The sequence below is a fragment of the Gallus gallus genome, chromosome 28 (assembly GCF_016699485.2).
Source record: "Gallus gallus isolate bGalGal1 chromosome 28, bGalGal1.mat.broiler.GRCg7b, whole genome shotgun sequence".
NCBI classification, from domain to species: domain Eukaryota; kingdom Metazoa; phylum Chordata; class Aves; order Galliformes; family Phasianidae; genus Gallus; species Gallus gallus.
The window spans coordinates 1671788-1689815 of NC_052559.1; the positions used below are offsets into that span (position 1 = coordinate 1671788).

At 54.3% G+C, this 18028-nt stretch overlaps 1 protein-coding gene across 2 annotated transcripts; it reads left to right on the forward strand.

The window, feature by feature from the left end:
- The first annotated feature begins 1760 nt into the window (after positions 1 to 1760).
- Positions 1761 to 17729, forward strand: GNA11 (G protein subunit alpha 11). Of its 2 annotated transcripts, none has more exons than NM_204234.2 (7): positions 1761 to 1983; positions 8156 to 8340; positions 9382 to 9536; positions 10514 to 10642; positions 11813 to 11942; positions 12675 to 12828; positions 14544 to 17729. In NM_204234.2, exons 1-7 carry the CDS (start codon positions 1848 to 1850, stop codon positions 14732 to 14734), a joined length of 1080 nt encoding a protein of 359 aa, NP_989565.1. In that variant the 5' UTR covers positions 1761 to 1847; the 3' UTR covers positions 14735 to 17729. The 2 variants fall into 2 exon arrangements, with proteins under 2 accessions (NP_989565.1, XP_046760476.1); XM_046904520.1 differs by having other exon boundaries at positions 1916 to 2120.
- The last annotated feature ends 299 nt before the right edge of the window (positions 17730 to 18028 follow it).

The window sequence follows — 18028 nt, forward strand, 5'->3', positions numbered from 1 at the left end:
CCTCTGCCAGCTGCTCAGCACCGATCTGCTGGGAAATCCTGCTCATTAAGTTCCTCACGCAGAACTTAAGGAGCCACAGAAACCCACGAGGATCCCACGCCCTTGCCAGTCTGCTGGAAAACAGAGGCAGGGCTGAGCAGATGGGCAGGAATGTCCCTGCTCGGGCAAGCAGCTCTGGTCATAAGCCAGCAGCAGAGGATGGAGCGCAGCAGGAATGGCCTGGAAGGCGGCAACATGTGCTGTGGTTGCAATGGGATGGCAGGCAGAGAAAGGCAAGGAAAGGAACCTGAAGTCTACGGACACACCAGTGTGTGTGGGGCAGGGAAATGGAGACTGGGGTTGGGGATCTGCACAGCACATGAGCGACCAAGCTGAGGGAAATCCCAGTTCTCGTGCCGGGTCCCTCAGCACTGAAACCAAGAGGGAGGAAACAAGCAGGTTCCATTCCTTAGGACTGTGGGTTTTACACTGACGGTGTGAGCAGGATCCATCAGAACAGACGTAAGAACCACACGGGGGGGTTCAGGGGGTGGGTGTACATTTGGTCACCGTTTTTAAGAGGAAACTCCTACAGCACCTTTTGCCCTTTAAGCCGTGACTGCGCCCAAAGGAAGGTAAGCACAACAGCAGCCTGTAGTGTGCAGCACCCCGTATTCAGAGCAGCCTGAGGTAACTCCAGCACCTCCCAACGCACCGCATCCACCTCACACCGCAGCCTGAGGCCACGCAGAACAGCTCAGCGCTGTGCCTCGGGTTGGGGGGGGACACACAGCGCCTTCTGCCCCTCACAGCACCCCACTGCGGCCCATCCCGACGTCCTCAGCGTCCGCACGGGGTGAATCTCTGCTGCCCGCACCTCCACCACCACCGAGCAGCAACGAAGGAGCAACGTTCGGCTGCTGGGGGGTCTGGAAGAGAAAGGAACAGACCTCAGAGAGGGCCCGAGCGCACTGAAAAGCGTTCCTGTGCAGAGTTAGACCGTTCTGCGTGCGCAGGAGCGGATGGGGACAGCGCGGGCTCTGGGTGACAAACAGGAGCTGCTGTGTGTGGGCCGCAGAGGGTCGGACCGAACGGCCCCGGCGCCCCTTCCAGCCCGAACGGCCCCGTGAGCCGCAGCCGCCCGCCGGGCCCAGCGAGGCGCGGTAAGGAGGACGGGCGTGTAACGGCCGCACCCGCACGACAACGCCCGGCGGGCAAACCCCGCCCGCAGCTCGCAGCCTCCGCCTCCGGGCCGAGGACGGCCGCGGCCTACAGCGGGAGCGGGCCGGGCCGCCGCAGCCGGAAGGGCCGACGGGGGCGGGCGGCGCCGCAGGGCCGCACCATGGCCGCCGGGTTCTCCACCGCCCCACAATGCCCCGCGGCGCCGCCCCGCCCTGGGAACGCGCGTCGCGAGCCCCGCCCACTGCTCGGCCAACCAAACCTGCTCTCCGGTCGGCGCGGAGCCCCGCCCTCTCGCGGAGGAAGCCCCGCCCCCCCGCGTGACGCGCCTTCCCATTGGCCGCGGAGGCCGTCGGTCAGCGCTTGTTTTCGGCGGCAGTGGGTTGGGTTGCGCCGGCTGCTCGCTGGCTCGGCGGGGCCGTGCGAGGAGGGAGCGGCGGGCGGCGCGGCCGGGCGGGCGGGGGCAGCGCGCTGAGTGCCGGCGGCGGCGCTGCTGCTAGGCCCGGCCGCTGGGGTCGGGTCGAGGCCGGGCCGGGCCGGGCCGGGCGGACGCCGGGGAGGGGAGGGTGGGGAGGGCCGGGAGGGGAAGGGGCGGCGGGGCCGGGCCGGGCCGGGCCGGGGGGTCCCGGCCGCGCGGAGAGCGGTGATCGGCGCCGGGCGGACGGGAGCGTCCCGGCGGCGGCGGGACCATGACTCTGGAGTCCATGATGGCTTGTTGCCTGAGCGACGAGGTGAAGGAGTCGAAACGCATCAACGCGGAGATCGAGAAGCAGCTGCGGAGGGACAAACGCGACGCCCGGCGAGAGCTGAAGCTGCTGCTGTTGGGTGAGGGGCGGCGGGAGCGGCGGGCGGGGCGGGCACGGCCTGAGGGCCGGCCTTTGTTCGGGCGGTGTGCGATCGGCTGACAGCGGCGGGAGAAAGGGGCAAAATGGGTGCTGACAGCGGGAGGAAATGGGGATGGGGTACGGAACCGGGGGTGGGAGGGGGGTTATGGGATGGGGGTAGGGGGTGGGGGTGGGGGATAGGGGATGGGGATGGGGATAGGGAGTGAGGGAATAGGAGATAGAGGGTAGGGAATGGGGATAAGGAATAGGGAATGGGGATAAGGAATAGGGAATGGGGATAAGGAATAGGGAATGGGGATAAGGAATAGGGAATGGGAATGGGGATAGGGAGTGAGGGAATAGGAGATAGATGGTAGGGATAGGGGATAAGGAATAGGGGATGGGGATAGCAAGTGAGGGAATAGGAGATAGAGGGTAGGGATAGGGAGTGGGAAAGGGGGATAGGGAATGGGACATGGGAAATAAGGAATAGGGGATGGACGACAGGGGATGGGGGATAAGGGATAGGGAATAGGGATAGGGAATAGCAAGTGAGGGAATAGGAGATAGAGGGTAGGGATGGGGATTGGGAATAGGGAATAGGGGGTGAGGGAATTGGAGAGAGAGGTTGGGGATAGGGAATGGGGAATGGGACATGGGGAATAAGGAGGAATAGGGGATAGAGAACAGGGGATGGGGGACAAGGGATAGGGGATAGCAAGTGAGGGAATAGGAGATAGAGGGTAGGGATAGGGAATAGGAATAGGGATAGGGAATGGGACATGGGAAATAAGGAATAGACAAAAGGGGATGGGGGATAAGGGATAGGGAATAGGGCAGAGGGGATAAGGAATAGGGGATATGGAATGGGGGATAGGGAATGGAACAGGGAGTAGGAGGAAAGGAATGGGATAGAGAATAAGGAATGGGGACAGGGAATGGGGGTTAGGGGATAGGGAATAGGCTCCTTCTGTGGAGGTGTTCAAGTCCCATCTGGGTGCCCGGCTGTGCAGCCGATTGTGGGGTATCTGCTTTAGCAGGGGGTTGGGCTTGGTGGTCTCCTGAGGTCTCTTCCAACCCCTGCGATTCTGTGAATAGGGGATAGAGGTTAGGGAATGGGGGATAAGGAATAGGGGACAGGGAATAGAGGATGGAGTAGGGGATGGGGGATAAGGAATGGGGGACAGGGAGTAGGGGATAAGGAATAGAAGATAGGGAGTAGGGGATAGGGAATGGGGGGACAGTAGATAGGGAATGGGGGATAGGGCTGCTGCTGCACACATGTGATAAATGGGCTGTGGGAAAGTGTGGGGCCATGGAGGGCTGCCCTCCTGAGGGGGGGTGGCAGCAAACCCACGGGGACACAGAGCGGTGTGCGGGGAGGAAATGGCCGTGTGCTGAGCGGTGCAGCAGGCTGACTGCTGGGCTGTGGGTGAGGTCTGTAGGTAAGGGGCTGCGGGAGCATCCGATCAGCTCTGGGCCGTTCCTCCGGGGCAGAGAGCCGTGCCGGCGTCCCGGGAGCCCCAAAGGAAGCGCCGGCGGTGGTTCTGTACGGGCACCGTTCCCACGTGTGTGTGTCTGTGTTCTGCTGCTGGAACGCTGCCGTGCTTCCAACGGGGGTAGGAAACAGGAAGGTGAATGTGATGGTCGGAGCCGTTCGCTCCGGGTCTGCGGCGTGGCACAGGTGGAGGATGAGGTGAAGCAAACATAAAGCTGTGCATTGGCTCAGCGAGGCCCCGTCCTCGGGATGGCTGCGGTGGTGTTGCACGGCGGTTGTTGTGGGGCGGGCGTTGCTTTGAGTGCTGATTTGGGGGCTTTGGAGGCTCCGGGTCGGTTTGTTGTGCTGGAGGACAGCCTGGCGCCGTCAGCTTCCTTAAAGCGGTCCCAAAGAAGCAGTTGTTTCAAAATAGGTTGGAGCTATAGGCTGATCTGGGTTAAGATGATCCCACTGGATCTAAAGATCGCACTTCAGCAAAGGGATGGAAGATGCTCAAGATACCTTTTGATATATATATATATATATATATATATATATATGCATATATATGTATTTCTTTTCCTGAAGCCACGTTTGCAAACCAACCAACCAACCAAGCAAAACCTCCCCACGATGATAGGGCAGCATTGCTCCCCCAGTAGCAGCGGGGTTTGGAGCATGGCTGGGGGCTGAAGCCCTGCGTGGCGTTTGCTTTCAGTGGCTGCAGCTCTGCACATCACCCACCTCACGCTGCTGCATTCCGTCTCCATTAAGGAGATGCGCTTGCATGGATTTCTGCTGCCTTGGGGTGAGGTGGGGGTCCTCCACGCACTGATATCATTGAGAGAGGGGCTTTTCCCCAACGCCCCACAGCTTGAGAAGGGTGTGCGTATGGAGGAGTTTCCCATTGCAGAAGCAGGGATGGTTTTTTCTTCTCAGTGGCAGCTGTTGGATCCTACCCCAGGAACTCCCAGTGAGGAGTAGCACTGCTGCTCAGTGGTTAACCCGGCAGCGAGAGGCTTTTAGTTCAAGATGCTGGACGTTGCCCTTCGGTATAGGGTCATTGTTGGCCTTTTTTTGTACTGGGGTAGCAATGGGGGGGGGGAATACCCCATACAAAAACACCCCTGGAATCACTCATCGGTGAGCACCGGGGTAACGTTGGCTGGATTTCCAGATGCCCGTTGGGTACCCGGGGGGCATTGGTGATGGATGGGGAGCCGTGCTGCTGCCAGGAGGTGCACTCAGTGCAGCTCCTCGTTTGTGCACCGCCACCCCAAAGGGGGTTTCATGCGATGCAGGAGGCGGCGCTCCTCGGAGCCGATGACGTCGGGGCGATGCTCTGCGTTATTGATGGCCCACACAAAAGCAGGAGGCAGCTTCGAAAGCCAAAAGCAAGCCCCAAACAACCCCACGTAATAACATTAACACGGGCAGTGATGGAGCAGCAGGAAGGCTCTGTGTGCGAGCAGCCCGGCTCTGGAGCAGGTGAACGCCGCTGAGGTTTGCTTCGTGTTTTCACTATCAGAATGCTTTTCCTTTCCTCCCTTCTGGTCGCTGTGGTGAGAGGGGAGGAAGTCTTTCTCACCACAGCACACCTAACCACAGAATATTTCGGTTTCCAGTTCCCCCCCCCCTTCTGTTTGCAGCAGCTTTCTGTTTGAGATGGAGCCGCTGGTGTTGGTGATGTTAATTTCTAACCTCGCCGACAAAAAAAAAACCAACAACTCAGTCTGTTGGTGGAGATGGGGGGGAGTTTGCCCGTTTATTTTCGACGTGCAGCTTCTATTTATACGCTCGCTGCTTTTATTTGGGCTTATTTATTTGTTTGCCTTTTTCGCCTGGCGCTGGGAGAGTGAGTAATTGGGAGTCTGTTGGTGAGCTGCAATGGCTCAGATCTGCTTTGGTGCACCCAAAGCTCTGCTTGGGCTGGGGTGAGGGTGAGGGCTCTGCTGGCGTCTGCATTTGTAGCTGGAGATCCAAAGGGCGGGTTGCTTAACGAGGTGGGTGTTAATTGGGGGGGTTAAAGGAGCTGTCTCTTTGGATTCAGCGTCCTGCATCTGCATGGAGGGTTTTGGCAGATGGGTGCTGCCACTTGCTGGGCTGTGCTCGGGCTGTTGGCTGTGGGATGCAGTGGGGTGGTTCATACAGCACAGGTGAGGCGTTACTGTGTGCATCCCTTCCTCAGAGCACGCCGGGTCTGTATGGAGTGGAAGTGACTGGGCGCTTCCCATAAGACCAAGTGAGCAGAACAGGGCTGCGTTAGGGCTCAAAGCCTCTTTACCTGCTGACGTTTTTTTTTTTCCCCTTTCAACTTCCTACTGTCTTCTTACGTAAGCTGTTGGCTTTCCTGACTTCACCAATGCTTTTCCGGGGCCATAAACGTAGGAGTGCTTGGAGCTGCCCAGTGGCTGCAGGAAGTGAGCGCCCAGGGGCTGGGCTGCACTCACTGCTGCTGTGCTGCCCTCCCATCTGCTCTTAGGACCCGGCTCCTGCGGGGCACTAAACGTGTGCAATAAGGAACCAGCAGGCTGCTGGGGAGCCGGGCAGAGCATGGACAGCTGTGAGCAACCTCTGACTTTGTTCTCTCTGTCAGGCACTATTTTTAACTCCGTCATATCCGAAGGCTGCAAGAGGTGCTGGGGGTTTCTGGGGTGGGGAGGGAGGCAGGATGCAAGCCCTAAAGCCCAGAATGCAGTCCCAGAGTGCAGAATGCAAAGCCCAGAATGCAGTCCCAGAGTGCAGAATGCAAAGTCCTGAATGCAAGCCCCAGAGTGCAGAATGCAACCCCACAGTGCAGCCCCAGAGTGCAGAATGCAAAGCCCAGAGTACAATCCTGGAGTGCAGAATGCAACTCCAGAATGTAGTCCCAAGTGCAGAACGCGATCACAGAGTGCAGTTTGCAAGCCCACAATGCAAATCCCAGAGTGCAATTCTGGAGGGCAGAACGCAAGCCTGGAGTGCAGAATGCAAAGTGCAGAACGCAATCCTGGAGTGCAGAATGCAACTGCCCTGAATACAATCCCAGAGTGCATAGGGCAGCCCCAAAGTGCAGAATGCAAAGCCCGGAGTACAGTCCTGGAGTGCAGAATGCAGTCTCAGAGTGCAGTTTGCAAGCCCAGAATGCAATAATGGAGTGCAGAATGCAATAGTGGAGTGCAGAATGCAATTGCAGAGTGCAATCCCAGAGTACAGAGCGCAGCCCCAGAATGCAATCCCAGAGTGCAGAATGCAAAGCCCGGAATACAATCCTGGAGGGCACAATGCAGCCCCACAATGCAGTCCCAGAGTGCAGCCCCTGAATGCAAAGCCCTGATTGCAATATCAGAGTGCAGAATGCAATCGTGGAGTGCAATCCTGGAGTGCAGAATGCAAAGCCCACAATGCAAAGCCCTGAATGCAGTACCAGAGTGCAGAATGCAATCATAGAGTGCAATCCCAGAGTGCAGAATGCAAAGCCCACAATGCAACCCCAGAGTGCAGAATGCAGCCCCACAATGCAGTCGCAGAGTGCAGCCCCAGAATGCAAAGCCCTGAATGCAGCTCCAGAGTGCAGAATGCAAAGTCCAGAATGCAGCCCCACAGTGCAGTCCCAGTGTGCAGCCGTGGAGTGCAGAATGCAACCCCACAATGCAGTCACAGAGTGCAGCCCCAGAATGCAAAGCCCTGAATGCAGTACCATCCAGAGTGCAGAATGCAATCATAGACTGCAATCCCAGAGTGCAGAATGCAAAGTCCAGAATGCAGCCCCACAGTGCAATCCCAGTGTGCAGCCCCGGAGTGCAGAATGCAACCCCACAATGCAGTCACAGAGTGCAGCCCCAGAATGCAAAGCCCTGAATGCAGCTCTAGAGTGCAGAATGCAATCGTAGAGTGCAATCCCGGAGTGCAGAATGCAAAGTCCAGAATGCAGCCCCACAGTGCAATCCCAGTGTGCAGCCCCGGAGTGCAGAATGCAGCCCCAGAATGCAAAGCCCTTAATGCAGTACCATCCAGAGTGCAGAATGCAATTGTAGAGTGCAACCCCAGAGTGCAGAATGCCAAGCCCACAATGCAGCCCCACAATGCAATCCTAGCGTGCAGCCCCGGAGTGCAGAATATCACAGCTCAGCAGTGAGGATTTCCATTTCAGTCCTGAAAAGCAGACGCCGTTTCATCTCGTGCTGCTTGCAGTTTCCAGGCAGATGAGCTGACTGCATGGTGGTGGCAGACAGATGAGCCATTCCTCAAGCTCTGCTCTCCCTTAGGGCTGATTTTTCCTGCTGCATCCCACTCTTCCCCACCAATGATGCATGCTCTATAAGGGAAGCAGCACTCCCTGCTGCACGGCCGGGCCGCCCTCACCGTCCCACCGGGGTGGCCGTGGTTGGAGCATCTCATGGAGTATCTGGGAGCAGCTCAGGTGTGACGGCGCGGGGCCCTCTGACGCAGTGCCTGGGGGGAGTGGCTGTAATGTGAGATTTGGGAGAAGGAGCAGCCTTGCTTCAGAAGGCTGTGGCAGAGGACAAGATGTCCACCCTGCGCCGCCAGGCTGTCCTCTGCAGCTGTGGGATGGCACTGGGAAAGCGGTTGGGTGGACTGCCAGCACTTGGATACGGCAGCAGAGGCTTGGAGGTGTGATGGGATGCAAGCGTGCTGTTCTCTGTAGCAAGCCTTGCTTGCCGTGGCCACTAATGCTCTCTCTTGCATCCTGCAGGCACTGGGGAGAGTGGAAAAAGCACGTTCATTAAGCAAATGCGTATCATTCATGGCTCAGGCTACTCTGAAGAGGACAAAAAAGGTTTTACCAAGCTGGTATATCAAAACATCTTCACTGCCATGCAGTCCATGATCAGGGCCATGGAAACCCTGAAGATTCTGTACAAATACGAACAGAACAAGGTAAGCTTCTCAGAATTTCTGCACGTTTTAAGGTTGTGGGGATAGTGGTGTTTGGCTGCCAGGTTTCTGCCTGCTTGGGCCCTTCTGCATGGTGATCTCAAGCTGCCTGAACTCTTCCCCGTGTCATTTCTCTTTTTATGTGCTTAAGGGAGGCTGTTCATGGCGTTCTGTTGGTCTCTGACTCCATTTGCTGCCTTTGGTTGAGGGCTGAAGCATCCTTCCACCTGGAGGAAGGAATCTGACGCTGCTCGGGGTGGTTTGCTCTGTATGGCAGATGGGGCAGCAAGGAATTGGATCTCCATACAGGAGAAGGGGGCCCCCCCTGTGTGCTTATTTAAAGCACTGAGTGCTGTTGCTTGTGCTTTATTTCCTCTGGATGGCTCGTTGTCACACCTGAACACTTGGATCACTGCTCCTGCAAGCTGTCAGTCTGTATGATAAGCGTTGACCAAAGGTGCTGCCTTTCTTGAAGGGTTTTGGTCTCAGCCTCTGCTTGAATCACAGTTCTGCGCTTTGCCTTTACCTGTCTTGGCTCTAGGGATAATCTTTTGCAGTCAAATCTGCTCTAACATTGTAGTTATTTAGGGAAGGGGGGGTCCTGCCGAGGGTGCACCAAGAAATGGGGTTTCCAAACATTTTGCTTCTTGAAAGCATGGTGTGTAATATCTCAAAGCAGAGCCACGTTTAACCTGCTCTGTCACACAGCAGCACAGGGCTGGTGTTGGTGAGCTGTTTGTAGGGCTCGGATGTCCTTTGTGCCTTCAGAGAGCTTCTGCAGCTTCACCTCCTGCAGTTGGGCAGTCGGGGTCCTTCCCGGTGGGCATCCTGCCTTGGGAGCTGCTGTAAAGCACACACATGGAACGTTAATTTCACAATGTAACAGCAATTGTGGGTAAACTGGAGCTGTGGTGTCTCAGCTGTGTGATTTACCCACCGTTTCTCTGCTCTTTGCCAGCAGCGTTCGGATATGGAAGCCGTAAGGAAAGGGTCTGTTTCACCTGAGAGTGATTTTGCTGTGGTTTTTTGCTCTGCCATTTTCAGGCCAACGCAGTCCTGATCCGGGAAGTGGATGTAGAAAAGGTCATGACATTTGAGCAGCCCTACGTAAGTGCAATTAAAACCTTGTGGAACGACCCTGGAATACAGGAGTGTTATGACAGAAGAAGAGAATACCAACTTTCTGATTCAGCTAAATAGTAAGTTGTACCCACCAGCACGGAGTGGTGATGCTGTAACGAATAGAAACTGCCCAATTTCTTACTTTTTGAGTTCCAGAGTTTGTTTCAGAGGGTAAGAACACTGCAGTGGATTCCCTCACGTAGTTTTTTTAATACATATTGTTGTTTTCATTGGGGTAGATAAGTCTTGGTGCTGCTTTAGACAAGCTACGTGTGTTGGGATAAAAGCCATAAGCCAACGATGTGCCTCTATCAGCCTGAAATATCCTTGGGCAAAGTTAAGACGAAGGAACATTGGGTAGCTGTAAGTGTTAATGTGGCTACAGAAAGGCCTGGAGCTCTGCAGGAGGGGGGGAAGCTCTGCTTCTTTGGGGACGGATTCAGATCTGGAGATTCCTCCTCTTTTGTTGCTCCTTGTGTGGGTTTGAGGTGTTCTGGTGGGTGGTGGAGGTGCTCATACATCTGCTTTTAAGCACAGGTGAGGGTGGAATCTCTGCTTGGTGCCATCTGTGTGGCTGTGGCTCTTGGGCAGCCAAGTATTCCTTGTTTTCTCTTCCCATTGGCCCTCTGGCCTTATAGTTCTACGTAGATATTTAACTCCCAGACCAACAAAATCTGAGTGCAGAGGAATGAGGGCTGTTCCACCTCTGGCTGTTACCACAGATCCCTCCATAATAGAAAACCTCAGGTGAATCCTGCTACTGAAACAGAAGCATCTGCTGTATTAAACCTTCTCTGTAGTAAAGTTACCTTCCATACACCTACACAGAGCTGGCAGAGTCATCCTTAATGCCTCTATTCATCCTCCAAAGGGGATGGCTCCAAATTCCTGTTCCCCAAAGATACACTGTGGTGTTCTCCACGTCCCATTTCACATCCCTCCAGTAACTCTCTCTCCAGGCTGGGTGCAGACCGAACGTGGCAGCCTTTAAACCTGGCTATCTGTGCTTCACCCTAAGGTAGTGCTGCTTGTTTTGTTTGTGTGCTTCCTGTAGCTATCTCAGCGACGTGGATCGTATCGCTACCCCGGGATATCTACCAACTCAGCAAGATGTGCTACGGGTTCGAGTTCCTACGACTGGGATCATAGAGTACCCCTTTGACCTAGAGAATATTATCTTCAGGTACTGAGGGTGTGTTCGTGTTACAGCTGAACTGAGAGGAGAGTGATTCAGTTTTGGGAAGGATGAGTCCTGCGTTGCTTTATTGTCCAGCTGCTGAGCTGCGAGGCTCGAGTGGGTGTGTGTGATGTGAAGGATGTGCTGGAAGGGGATGGTGCCACGTTTTATCTTGAAGGAAAGCTCCAGGAGGAAGCACTGACCATCAGGAAGCAGGACCTGCTGAACTGGAGGCTCGTGGGGCTGCTGAGCTGCTGGTAGCCCCAGCCAGTGGTGGGGGGATGTGCTGTGGGTGGCACTTGGTTTGAAATGGATTCGCCTTGCTCGAGCAGCTTTGCTTGTTTGTTTCTCCTTCAAAAAGAACCTTCCCTTTGTGTGTGATGCCCTCAGAGATGGTTTTCTGTGCCCTCGAAGCTCGCTGTCTCTGCAGCAGCAGCAATATGTGGTTAAGCCAGGAAATGAGCATGGCATACGAGGGCACAGTGACATGCAAAAGCAATTTTCCTCCCTGCTTCTCTGCTGCTGGTTCCCATCTCCACCACAGCACTGCCGTTACGAAAGGGGAATTAAATAAGCCTGCATCCCATCTCTGAATCCATTCAATGACAGGTGTACCAGAAGTACTCTCTCTGGTTTGATCCCCTGTGAAATGGGTGTAGGTTTTTAGCAGAGCTGCGGCGATTGGAGCCGCTGTGTTGAACTTCAGGTCTCGCCACGTAACTGCAGCATTACTGCACGGGTGGGACTCAGAGCTGAGGAGCCAGGCTGTGTAACTGCTACAGAGCATATTCTAAGAAGGCTTTGTGTCCAAAGGGTGCTGTGTGAGGAGTTCAGACACCGGCAGGTGCTGTCACAGGAAGCAGAAAATAGTTTGCTCGTTGGGCAGAGCAGAGTTTTGAAGGACAGCTGTTTAACAAACCAGAGTGCAGCTAAAAGCTCAGCGGTGATATTCGGGTTCTGAATGTGATGCTGCACTCTCGTGGCCGTCTCTTCTGCTTGATGTATGTCTGAAATGGGATGCTTTGTGAACTTGATGGCTCTGTTAGCAAGCACATGTTGTTATATCCCCGTGCTGGGTTATCCTGAGTGGTAGAGTGGCATTTGTTCACTTTGCGTGCTGCTCCTCTGCATTCAGATGGAGAATTAGAGCTGTTTCTGTGTTCTTCTCTTTCACAGAATGGTGGATGTTGGAGGTCAGAGATCAGAACGGAGGAAGTGGATCCATTGCTTTGAAAATGTGACTTCCATCATGTTTTTAGTAGCACTTAGTGAATATGACCAAGTTCTGGTGGAGTCTGATAATGAGGTAAGCCAAAGGGAGGAGCCTTGCAGGGGGGTGGTGGGGAAGGAAGGATGTCTGTCTGCCTTCTGGGAGGGTGGTAACAAAGTGCTGGGTTAGTAAGAGCAGTTGGCCTCCACTTCTTCCTGTTGTGAGGAGAACATGAGCCTCAGTGGATCACAGTGTCCCCGAGAATGGGGGCTGCACTGTACGTTCACATTACCTGCACTTCTCAAATGCTGTGGAATTACCCTGCAATGGCTGAGCCCTGCGTGTCTCGGAAGGCACTGTGCAGTTTGAGGGGATGCTCTTAGAATTCCCTATTCCTGCTTTCCTCTTTTCCTCACTCGACTCCCTTTGTGCTGTGGCTGCTGTTCTCTTAATGCCCGGTCTCTGAAATGGCACTACTCAATTTTGACACCTGCTAATAGATTAAAACTAATGCCAGCAGGTGGAAGTGGGCATTATTTCATCTCTCAGAGATGAAAACACGCCACAGCTCACACAGTACCACAGCCACTTCTCTCGTATGACTGTGCAAAGTGTGAAAAGACTTATAAAAGTCTCTGATGTGAATGATTTGCCCATCAGATGAGGCTTGAGTTCACCACGCTTTGCATTTTCTTGCCATTCACCTGCTCTAAACGAGCCAGCACTCAGCTGGGCCTGAAGCGTTCTTTGTGCAGGAGCTGAGCTGCTGTTGCAGGCAGCAGAAGGGCACCTCAGTCCTCATCTTTATAAACTGCTTTCTCGTTTCAGAACCGGATGGAAGAGAGTAAAGCCCTCTTCCGAACCATTATCACTTATCCCTGGTTCCAAAACTCATCGGTTATCCTCTTCCTGAACAAGAAGGATCTGCTGGAAGACAAGATCCTCTATTCCCATCTCGTTGACTATTTCCCAGAGTTTGATGGTGAGTGGTTCCTGTGGAGGAGCACCACGTTCAGAAGGAGGGGAGGGGGTCGTATGGTTGGATTCTCTTTTAAAGAAAACTCAGACATAGTGATTGGGGGGAAAACTCTTTAATTTCAAAGGGAGTACCTCCTGCAATGAGAAACTGTCATGAAAGCACTCTGGTCACACTCAGCTAATAGGAATTCAGCTGAATGAGCAGATAATGGACCTTTCCTGCAGGATGAGATAGAAATGATTTTCCCCAAGCAGTCATTTAACACTTGAAAATGCATAAAGTCCGACTTTCTTACCTGGATTCTTGTGCTCATGATCTGTTTTTCCAGCATGTGGCAATGCAGTGATGTGCTGGGCGTTTTGAGGCTCTAATCAAGAGGTAATTTCAGGCTTTGTTTTGAGAACCTGACTGGTCGGACACCCGAGCTGCTCACACATCGATGCTGAATGAGCTCAGATGGCATTCGGTTCTTATTGAACCCCATCTGGGTTGTGGAAGGGGTAATACCTGCTTGGAACAGAGAAAGTCCCACCTGAAGCAGAATCCCTCAGGCAGAATAGCACTGCCCTTCCAGCTCTGCAGTTGAGTGCATTCAGAGTTGTGTGGTAACACATCAGCACAGGGCTGAGAGCAATGAAACGCAGTGGGGAATGAGATCAGGCAGCGCACTCCTCTCCACGCCGTCATGTGCTGACTGTTGTTATGCATCCTCAGAAGTGCATGGAAGGAAGAGCTGCAGTTTGGCAAACCGACCACTTTGCTGCTTTGAGACGACAAATGAAATCTCTCCTTATGGTTTGTCCTCCCACTCTGGGAGTCTCATGCCCCCTGCTGTCTGAGAGCGCTCTGAAATCAGCAGTGGAGAACGTCAGGGCTTTGCAGCAGTCTGTGGCTGCACGGGTCGAACAGCACGGATTTCCTACAGGGCACGACAGCTGGAGCCCACACTGCAGTGTCAGGGAGCACCACGAGCTTTCCCCTTTCATCTAAGTGAGGGCTGTGGCTGCTGCAGGAGCACTGCATGGCTGTGAGTGGGAGGGAGCCCATCAGACCACCTCCCAGGAGATGCTCCGTGCTGCAGGGAGTGTGAGAACACCAATACTGAGAAAGGAATATCAGCACAGTGACTCAGAGGAGGTGACTTTTCCTAAAGAGCTGACAGCACCACGGAGTAAATAGAGGCAGGAGTTGCAGTTTGGGGCTCCTTTGAGTTAACAGAGCGGTGAGGGTGGAGTTGGCTGAAGATGATCTGTGTTTAATAACATACACTCACATCCATCAGAGCGTGAGATTAATTTATGTATTTAAAAGACTCCAGAGGGGCGTATGTGAATCCAGCTGTCTGTCCAGCAAGCACAGCACAGGTGGGGGGATACCAAATTCTGTATTCATGGAATCACAGCATGGCCTGGGTTGCAAAGGCCCACAATGATCTTATAGTTCCACCCCCCTGCTATGTGATGGTCGCCAACCAGCAGCCCAGGCTGCCCAGAGCCACATCCAGCCTGGCCATGAATGCCTGCAGGGATGGGGCACCCACAGCCTCATCAAACCCTGGACAACAGGTCTTGCTTGAGCAAAAAAAAGCCATCCGTTCCCAACGTCGGTATGCAATAAGTGATTGTGGTTTCTTCTTCCCAGCAGCATAGAGGTGCACCGCTCTGGTGGCTCACACTGCACAGAGCAGAAAGCCATTAAGTGCTGTTTGTTTGCTGCAGGCCCGCAGAGGGACGCTCAGGCAGCCCGTGAGTTCATCCTGAAGATGTTTGTGGATTTGAATCCAGACAGCGACAAAATCATCTACTCCCACTTCACGTGTGCCACAGACACAGAGAACATCCGCTTCGTCTTTGCAGCCGTGAAGGACACCATCCTACAGCTCAACCTGAAGGAGTACAACCTGGTTTGACCCCTTGGCGAGGCACCGTTGGTGAAAAGAAAAGACAAAAGAGAAAGAGAGGGAGAGAGAGAGAGAGAGAGGGAAAAAAAAATGATGATAATTTTAAACATGACAGGAAAAACCAACCAACCAACCAAATGTTTTAATTTCTGATGATGTAATGATTGCCAATTTGTCTGAGCTGTGGAGTGCTCGGTGTTACCTGGGGTCTCATGTCTGTCCACAGAGTAGCTGATTGATCTCCTGTTTTTAACCAATCGCTTTTATTTCACAGTCAATGGGGATATGCCTCATTCCTTCAGCACCTTGCTCACTTCTTAATTGTTGCCAAGCAGCTGCGGCGGCCTCATCTCAAGCTGGTTCGTTTTTCTTTTCTGTTGCTTAGCCACTTTTCTTTCTTCTTCTTCCCCCTTTTCGTTCCCGTGGTGTATGTAGAAAAATACCTTCCCAGCCGAGGTCGTGAAGTCACTGGACTGTGGGAGTGTGGAATGCTACTGGTCCCTTTGCCTTGTGCTGTAGGGTGCCCTTGGTGTGATTTGCTAACCCTGCTTGCTTCCCTCCCCTTTCCCTTCCCTCCCCTTCCCCAGGACACGCTCCATGGTTCACTGTGATGAGACGTTGGGGAACAAACAGCCCCTCTCTGACTGTTGTGCAAAAAAAAAACCCAAAACCCCCACACAAAACGAGGCAGAACACACACACAAAAGATCAGCCATCGCTTTTCCATCCTTTAGAAGTTCTCCTTCTCACTTACTGTCTTTTTTTTTTGTTTTTTTTTCTCCTTACCAATTATAAAAGTTATGAAGACTGTGATTTTATTTTTAAGTTATTGGTGCTCTGTGCATCCTTGGCAGCACAGGGCCGTGTTTTGCTCATGGACTACAAAGGATGGGAGCTCTTGGAGCCACAGCTGCTGAGCCTGGGGAAGTGCCTGACTGTCACTGCTCATTTTTGTTTTCCCTCTTTCCCTTATATTTTTTCTTTAACTGTGTGTCTCATTTTTCCAGCACACCCCCCCCCCTCTCACACCACGAGGGCCGTTCGCCCACAGCAGCTCTCCCTTTGGTTGAGCGGAGCCCACAGCATCCGTGGGGCAGAACCGTGGGGCGGCGGTGGCTCGGGCTGCGGTGCTGCGTTGCTCAGTGCCCCCCTCTCGTTCTTCTCTTGCTGCTAGCAGCAAACAAGCCTTGCCTATTGCATTTCGTGCCAGTGTGGTGGATGGCTTGCTCAGAGTCCCCCAGTCCCGCCCAGCTTGCTGCTTTTAGGAAGGAGCAGAGCTGGCGCTCCCAGCCTTTGGGATGCAGGTGGGATCCTTCCTGCAGCAGGTGCTGCTCTCCCCGCTCTGTGCATTCCCCAGGCCTGCGCTGCTGCGTTTGCTGTTGAGAGCAGCGTGGATCCTCCCTGGAGGACTCACAGAGGGTGCGTGGGATCGCTGTGCTGCGCTGCTCGTGGCCGTGGGGTCAGGGATGGATGTGCTGCTGCAGGCAGGGGGTGGCGCGGAGGCAGCGCTGCATTCCAGGTGCCAAAGCGAACCGTGTTTGCAGGACACAGCGCTTTGGTGCAGCCCAGGTGCTGAGGTTGGCGGCCTGGAGGGCACCCACAGTGCAAGGCAGGGAGTGGGGAAGGGGGGGGGGAACCTGGCCCAGCTCTGGGCGTGCATCTTTTAGCCGTCACAAACGCTTCTGTTCCAATCCCAACCAGCAGCATTGGGTCCAAACCCACTGAGTCGACCGGAGCTCCTCCTGGGAGGTCGGGGCCGTTCCCGGGGGCTGTGGGTATTTTGTCTCTTTTGCAGACAGGGCACTACATGGGCGTTGAGCACAGCGCCCTCCGGGCTGCTTCGCTTTAGGACACTACGAGGCGGGGGCTGCTGCTGGGAGGGCTGCTGGTTGCCATCCCGTCGTGTGGGCTGAGGGATCCCCGCCCGTCAGGCAGCTCCGCGTTGTTCTCATTGCTTTGATTCTCATGGGCCGTTGTTTTATCCTTACACCGAAAAGATGCGTTTTGGAGAGGCCGTCTCCCAAAGAGGCGCTCGCAGTGTGCATCCAAAGCTGTTTGTCCCAAGCAGAGCACAGCACCGGGCTCTCATTGCCCCCCCCCTCACCCCGAGGGCTCACACTACAACAGCAAACACTCCTGGAGGCCCACAGCTCCATTTCCAGGAGGGAAACTTGAAGTCAATGAGTTGAGGACCACCCCCAACCCCCCCCCCCCTCCCCCCAGAGCCGGGTTCTTTGCTCTCTCATTGCTTCCTACCGCCATCAGCATCGCCTTCGAGTATGGTTCGGTTTCTTGTTTTTAACCCCCCCCCCCCCTTTTTTTTTCCTGTGTTTTATTTTTTTTTTAATAATAATAAATATTATATATATATATATATATCAGAAATAACGGAAAGATATCCCGACTGCAGCGACGACGACGATGAGAAGCAGCCGACCCCGCGGGCAGCGCTGAGCCCAGCAGGGGTTGTGCCACAGCACCCCCTTTCTTAACAGTATGGTCTGTGCCAACGCCCCCCCCTCCCCCCTTTCTTTAGTAGTGCCAGAGACTCTTTACAAGTGCCAATGTGGTGGAAATTATTTGGTTCTACTTGTATATTATAGGATCCTTGATTTAAGGCGATTTAAGCATTATCCTATTGAAAAAAAAAAAAAAGGAAAAAAAAAAAGGAAAAAAAGAGGAAAAAAAAAAAAACAGGCAAAAAAAAAAAAATACTCTATCGACCGCTGTTTTTAAACCTTGTCATTTGCAATGCATGTGTTGTTGTGCGTGTCGGGGCGGGGGGGGGAGGAGGGTCGGGTCGAGGAGTGGCTGAACGCGCCGTCCGCTGTCGGCTTCTGTTCAGGCTCCGAAATGCCCCATTCCGGGCCGGGGGGCGATCGTTGCTTGGAACGATCCGACTCCGACCGTTCACTGCGGAAACAGCTGATGGAAATGGATTTTCATATCTTTCTCCTGAAAATAAATTCTCTGTTTGAAATTGGAATAAATTTTGTTCCTAAAAGCCGTGGTGATCGCGCGTGTCTTCCTTCGGCCCCATCCCCCCCCCCCGGTCCTTATCCCCCCCTACCCCTCCCGATCCCCATCCCCCCCCCGATCCCCATCCCCCCCCGATCCCCATCCCCACGCTGAGACGCTCGGAGCGCATCGGAGAGCCGCGAGCACCCGAAGAGGGCACTGTGTGCGTGGGGAACCCGCAGCGCTGCGCTGCGTCACCGCTCTGCGCGCCTCTCCTCTGAGCCGGGCTGCTCCGAGCCGGGGTTGGGAGGGCTGGGAGGGACCCCCGGGGGCCGCCTGGCCGCC

Bases quoted from the DNA above. Each gene is read 5' to 3' on its own strand.
- GNA11 (NM_204234.2), top strand. From the start codon at position 1,848: ATGACTCTGGAGTCCATGATGGCTTGTTGCCTGAGCGACGAGGTGAAG. The intron at 1,984-8,155 runs GTGAGGGGCGGC...TGCATCCTGCAG, and splicing joins GCTGAAGCTGCTGCTGTTGG to GCACTGGGGAGAGTGGAAAA. The intron at 10,643-11,812 runs GTACTGAGGGTG...TCTCTTTCACAG, and splicing joins CTAGAGAATATTATCTTCAG to AATGGTGGATGTTGGAGGTC.